The sequence below is a fragment of the Penicilliopsis zonata genome (assembly GCF_001890105.1).
Source record: "Penicilliopsis zonata CBS 506.65 unplaced genomic scaffold ASPZOscaffold_78, whole genome shotgun sequence".
In the NCBI taxonomy this organism is placed as follows: domain Eukaryota; kingdom Fungi; phylum Ascomycota; class Eurotiomycetes; order Eurotiales; family Aspergillaceae; genus Penicilliopsis; species Penicilliopsis zonata.
Window position 1 is genome coordinate 1 of NW_019208978.1, and position 6,089 is coordinate 6,089.

At 36.2% G+C, this 6,089-nt stretch overlaps 2 protein-coding genes across 2 annotated transcripts; both read left to right on the forward strand.

Moving 5' to 3' along the window:
- Positions 1 to 2,406: 2,406 nt before the first annotated feature.
- On the forward strand, positions 2,407 to 2,980 carry ASPZODRAFT_170448 (hypothetical protein). The gene is made up of 2 exons (XM_022726949.1): positions 2,407 to 2,897; positions 2,961 to 2,980. Exon 1 carries the CDS (start codon positions 2,545 to 2,547, stop codon positions 2,893 to 2,895), a length of 351 nt encoding a protein of 116 aa, XP_022576504.1. The 5' UTR covers positions 2,407 to 2,544; the 3' UTR covers positions 2,896 to 2,897; positions 2,961 to 2,980.
- Positions 2,981 to 4,108: 1,128 nt separating this feature from the next.
- Positions 4,109 to 5,757, forward strand: ASPZODRAFT_137588 (hypothetical protein). The gene is made up of 3 exons (XM_022724365.1): positions 4,109 to 4,402; positions 4,456 to 4,846; positions 4,895 to 5,757. Exons 1-3 carry the CDS (start codon positions 4,220 to 4,222, stop codon positions 5,719 to 5,721), a joined length of 1,401 nt encoding a protein of 466 aa, XP_022576505.1. The 5' UTR covers positions 4,109 to 4,219; the 3' UTR covers positions 5,722 to 5,757.
- The last annotated feature ends 332 nt before the right edge of the window (positions 5,758 to 6,089 follow it).

A 6,089-nucleotide genomic window follows, 5' to 3' on the forward strand; every position in this document is an offset into this window, starting at 1 on the left:
ATCACTTATATAATATAAGATTTATATAGAATCCTAGAGTATAGGTTATATCTTTAAGATCTAGAGAGGTCTAATATTTATTAGCTATCTTAGGATATATTATAATTATATCTACTCCCTTATATAGGCTATACTTTATGCTAATCTATAATATACTATTAATAGATATATATATAATAAATCTAGATTAGTTATTATAAATATATATGCTTGCGCCTAAATCTAGGATATAGCTATTACTTAATATATATCTTATAATATTATTTATATTAAATAGTTTACCTACTTTTTATTAGATATATATATTATTTATATTAATAGCTTAGCTTATTATAGAGCTCTTAATTATATACTTATCTTTATTAAATTTAATATATATACTATAAATATTATATATTTAATAAATAGTATTAGTATTATATATCTCTTCTCTCTTTATATAGAGCTTATTCACCTTCTTATAGGCCCTATTTATAATACTTTTTAATATAAGGATTCTCTTCTCTACTTATTTAAATCTCTTTATAATAGTATTATCTAGTTTCTATCCTAACTTCTAAATATACTTATTAATATATAGGTATATATTAAATAAATATTATTTACTATATATATATTTATTCCTTTTCTTTAGCTTATAAGACCCTTAAGTCTAATCCTTATTAGCCTCTTTTTTAGCCTTTTTCTATTTATTTTTATCTTATCCTTTATATATTATAAATATTATATCTATAGAGTTAATATACTTACTTAATTATATTATAAGATATTATTAAAAATTTATTAATAGTTTATTAATAGTTATTACTTATAAGTCTTTATATTAAAGCTTTAACTCTATATTTAATATATAGTCTTTATAAAGTTAATTAATATAGCTTAAGAATTATAATATTAACTATATCTTATCTATAACAGCTCTAATCCTTATATCTTTATAATTATAATATATAGATTCCTAACTATTTAACTATTTATTTAGATTAGTCTTTAATATATATTTATTATTAATATTTTTTTATTAATTTATTAGCTTAACTTTATAATATATCTTTATTAGTATTAGATATATTTATAACTACTTAATTATCCCCTTTATAATATTATTATTAACTATAATAGTTAGGAGATTAGTCTATATAGACTAAAATATATAACTTAAGATATAAGAGATCTTTATCTTTAACTATTTATATTTCTTTTACTTATAATAATACTCTTTATTAGCTTTAATATATATAATTAGTTAGTATCCCTTTAGGTCCCTAGGCAATTATACCTCTTTCTTATAATCTATAATATCTAAAGTTATTAATAGCTCTAGTTTTATATTATTATCTAGATTAATATAATCCTAGATATTATATAAATCTATAATAATTTATAGGGCTTTATATTAAAGATACTAGTCTATACTATTTCTTAATAAAATTAATATCTTTATATTATTTAATATCTTATCTAGAATACTTATTATTTTTAGCTTATTAGCAGTATATTAGTAATCTATATATATAGTATAGATTTATAAATATTATTTTAACTTAGTAGTATTATTAATATAATAGTTCTATATCTTTAGTAGGTCTTTAAAGCTTATAAATAAATATAATAATAATTAAGAGTTAATTAGGCTTATAACTTTAATAAATCCTATATATATTTAGGGCTAAATAGTATTATATTCCTATATAATTCATATACTCAGGCCTATCTAATGTCAGTTAGGCTAGATATACCTAATAAATGAAAAATTAGAGTGTAATACTAACTATATTAGGCTTAGCTAGTTAGGTAATAGTGTAAATATACGCGAATCATCCTGATTGGCAGCCTCAAGGTCATCCTTTTCTGCAACAGGATCCTAGGTCTAGGATGACCTAACTAATGTTATGTAGGGGGGCCTAGGGGTCCGCAAGAGCATCTTATAGTGATGTTTATCTTTTTAGTTATGTTAGTTAGTGTAAGGCTAGCCCTTGACATCACACAGATGTACCTCTTTGCCTAACTAGTTTATATCCCTTCTTAACTATAATATAATCTAGTTTATATAGTCATTGTTAATGAAGATTACTGCAACACCAGGGCTTAAAATCAGGTCTTCGTAGCCATCTGCAAAAATAGCCTATTATTCCGATTTGGTCGAATCTTATCCGCGCGGACAAGTTTCGACTAAATTAAAAGAGCGCATTGCTTTGACCTTTGCTGGTTTGAACTTACGTGGTGATAGGCTGAAGCTTCGAGTATAAGTCATGCGGCGTAATTTATGGTTTTTGAATGGTGTCGCCAGCAGCGCTTACGGAATTACAAGCATCTCAGACTCCATATCTCTCCATTTCTTTCTTTTCCGGGACTTCCTATAAAGTCCGGCACCTGTCTCCGGCAATAATGGATCACCGCGGTCCTCAACTATTGTCACAGAATATATGACCATATAAAAGCTCTAATAATGTCTGGACATTTTTAGTGGCTCAGCGGTCTAGTGGTCCCCTAAGATTTTGTCAAAACTATTGTCGCAAGCGAAATCTAGCTACCAACAGCGTCATGACGAGCAAAATCTCCAAGTCCGCATTTCAAGGACTAGCAAAAAAGATACGCGAGAACGCAGACTCCCTCAAAACTCTTCAGTTTGCCGACAATGCAACTAGCAAAACTGCTGTCAAAACCAAAGATCTCCGGTTCGACGTCCACCGAAACACCCAAGATACGACAATGGCTACTGGCATAATTCAAGCAAACAGTCAGGCAACCGACAATACTGTTAAAGAATTCATCAAGGGCAAAACTGGAGGCCACAGTGGTACTCACCAGGTAATTGGCCAGAAAATACGCTTTGGGTTGGGAGACAATTTCAATGTCGAGGAACTTGCGACAGCCGTTGAAAACACAAAGTAGTGGTAGGACAGCGCGCCTTTCCAAGCTCACTGTAACTGAATATGCTGACTAAAATGAAAATAAAGGCGCCCATAAAGGTAATGGTTGGCTTAAAATGATGTTTAGTATAAATATGATTCCAAGCGAAGCGTATCTTTGAGCAGTGAGGCCAAGAATAAGCTAGCTGTGGTATACTACTATATATATATAACGCCCAGATCTAGGTTGCTTTGCTATATAATTCAGGTGTTTTTTTAATTAGTTACTTATTATTTAAATTCTTAACTAATCTATCTTTATTAATTTTAGTAATTAGTAGTCTATATACTTAACTATTAATAAAAGACCACCTTAGAGTTAGTAAGCTTTATATATATATACACCTATTTTCTTATTTATATTCTGCACACTGCTTATATACATCTATTAAACTTTAGCATATGGAATTCTTGTAGATTATCTTTATTGGTCTTTTTGTTATATAATTGTACTGAGCCGCCAGCTCTAAGCGGTCCCAACTGTCCCCGGGGCATCGAGGCATGTCTTTATATCGGATTTTCAATATAGTCTTGATTAGTTTCGGCCAAGATTAATTCCTAACCTATAGCTGACCATATAGCTGACCATGCAGCTATTTTCCTTCTCCCGTTTTTAGACTCCAATGCCCGAATCTGACGAAATTTGGGCTGGGACTTTGAACGTTTGACAGAATCCAGGGGGCCACTAGACCGCTGAGCCACTAAAAATGTCCAGACATTAATTAGGGCCCTATATGGTCATATATTCCTGTGACAGAACGGTACCATTTTGCATAGCACCAGAACGCCTACCAAAATGCTCCGCCGCCTTCCCCCGTTGCAGTTCTACGGACTCGGAAATACCATTTCCCGAGTAACTTTAAGAACCATTCAAACCCCCTTGGGAACGACGACCTTTCGACACTATGCAACAATGAGTCCCTTCTGTCAAAATCGCATTCCCGGTGCTTATCGGAATTTCAAGGCTATCTCCAGGTATCCATTACGGACTTTCAAGATGCAATCAACGCCAACATCTCTTTGGAGAGCACTCGAGGATGGATCAGGTGATCCCTGAATTCCCGTTCATTAGGTCGACAACTGATTATGCTGGTAGAGGTGCCCATCGATGTGGACGACTTGTACCAGTATCAACGCTACCGGTGGCTGTATGTCAGTCCCAGGGTTGTTTGGAGCTTTCTGACTTTTCAGGGGTGGAGAGTCTGAGAAGCTCGCGATGCGCTACCGCAAATTCAATTTGCAAGCCCTTCTGGATACCTCTGTCAAAACTGCGCGCAATGATGAAATAAGCTGTATGTTGTTATTTAATGCAAAGTGTCTCGCTAAATGTCAAGACAGGTGTGAAGCTACTTAAATGTGTGGAAGGGCAATTTAATAAAGCATTTCTCCTGACCATGAGCAATGGTCTGGAGGTCGTCGCTCGATTGCCCAACCCAAACGCTGGACCAGCTTTCTACACAGTTGCATCAGAAGTTGCGACACGCCAATTTGTACGTGGAACCATTTTCACCTTGGTTTCTAAGCCGGGGCTAATCCAAGTCAGTTACGCGACAGATTGGGCATACCTATTCCTCGCATCTATGATTGGTCGGCCGAGGCATGTAATCCCGTAGGCGCTGAATATATTCTCGAAGAAAAGGCTACCGGCCAGCCTCTTGGGAATGTCTGGGCCAACCTCACTTTGGCTGCGCGATTGGATGTCGTGAACCAGGTCGTGGAAATGGAAAAGAAAATTGCGTCGATATCTTTCCCGAAACACGGTTGCATATACTACGAGACCGATCTTAAATCAAGATCCTTAGATTATGAGCCCCTTTGCTCACGAAAGGCGACGGGTCAAAACGACCAACTGCCAGCGTTCGTAATCGGACCTTCGGCTCATCCAAATTTCTGGGAACGTGAGAAAGCAGCAATGGATTTGGACAGAGGCCCATGTATGTTCCCAAGATGAAATATTCTCCCGTCATCTAATGCGAGCTTAGGGGGGAGCGTCGCTGATTACGCTGCGGCCCTTGGAAAGAACGAAATTGAATGGGCTACCTCTTATGCGAGGCCAAGGATCAATTTCTATCGATCTATGGAGACTCCAGAGACACCGAACGATTATATCACCCTTATCAAGGCCTTCTTGGCCCTGAGTCCATATTTGGCCGCTTCGTCAAATATCAAGCAGCCCAACAGGATTTTTCATCCAGACCTGCACCTTGACAACGTATTCGTCGACCCAGGGACTAACCGGATCACTTCCATAATAGACTGGCAACAGACTTCTGTTTGTCCGATATCTCTGCAACGGTCTTGTCCACAGATGCTTGAACTATCTGTTACACCACATTCAAGCCAAAGCAGGCATGAGAAGAAGCTTTTGGATCATTACTACAATGTGGTCAAGGAAACGGATCCTCTCCGGTGGGAAGTTCTTACAGATCCCCTACTCACGGTCAAGACAAATCCATTCTCTTTAGTCCCTGGATGCTGGCACCGAGAGGACTTATTCTCGCTACGCAATGCATTGATCACAGTTGTCGCCCGTTGGAGTGACATGGGATATAGTGAAACATCATGCCCAGTTCATTTCAGCAAAGAAGAGCTGATACGACACCAGGATGAGATGAGCCTTGTTGAGGGGATTTCAGCAGTTCTCCACGAGCTGCAAGACACAGGGCTTATTCCATTGGGCGGTATGGTACGCCGAGAGTATTATGAGCGTGCCGTGGAGTTGAATAATCTTTTTCAACGCGAGTTTATTGATTTAGCTGAGAATGAGCGCCAACGGGAACTACACACAAAAGTATGGCCATACCAATAGAAATGCGGGTTTGTACGCCTAGAAATTAAGGAGACAAAGTCCTATAGATTAATCTTATAGTACTTATCATCTCTTAAAAAATATATGGCGCAGAAGCCTTATTTATGGTAGTAAAAATAATCATATTAATAGACGCAAATGCTGCCTTTCCTTTAGGCCTATTACCTATTTTAGTGACTGCCTTATATTATGTTAGGCAACGGATGGCCTGGAGAAAGCGGAAGAGATGTGTGGATAGATGATAGTGGTGGTATCTAGGATGCGCGCAGGCGAGAGAGAAAAGGCAAGCAGGATGGCGCTAATACAGCGGACTATAGGTGACTTGGCGCCAGAACTCATTTTACACTTATAATCTTTATCACCACTAT

Coding starts and splice junctions, on each gene's coding strand:
- ASPZODRAFT_170448 (XM_022726949.1), top strand. CDS start 2,545: ATGACGAGCAAAATCTCCAAGTCCGCATTTCAAGGACTAGCAAAAAAG.
- ASPZODRAFT_137588 (XM_022724365.1), top strand. CDS start 4,220: ATGCAAAGTGTCTCGCTAAATGTCAAGACAGGTGTGAAGCTACTTAAA. Junction 4,403..4,455: donor AAGTTGCGACACGCCAATTT/GTACGTGGAACC, acceptor AATCCAAGTCAG/TTACGCGACAGATTGGGCAT. Junction 4,847..4,894: donor GGATTTGGACAGAGGCCCAT/GTATGTTCCCAA, acceptor ATGCGAGCTTAG/GGGGGAGCGTCGCTGATTAC.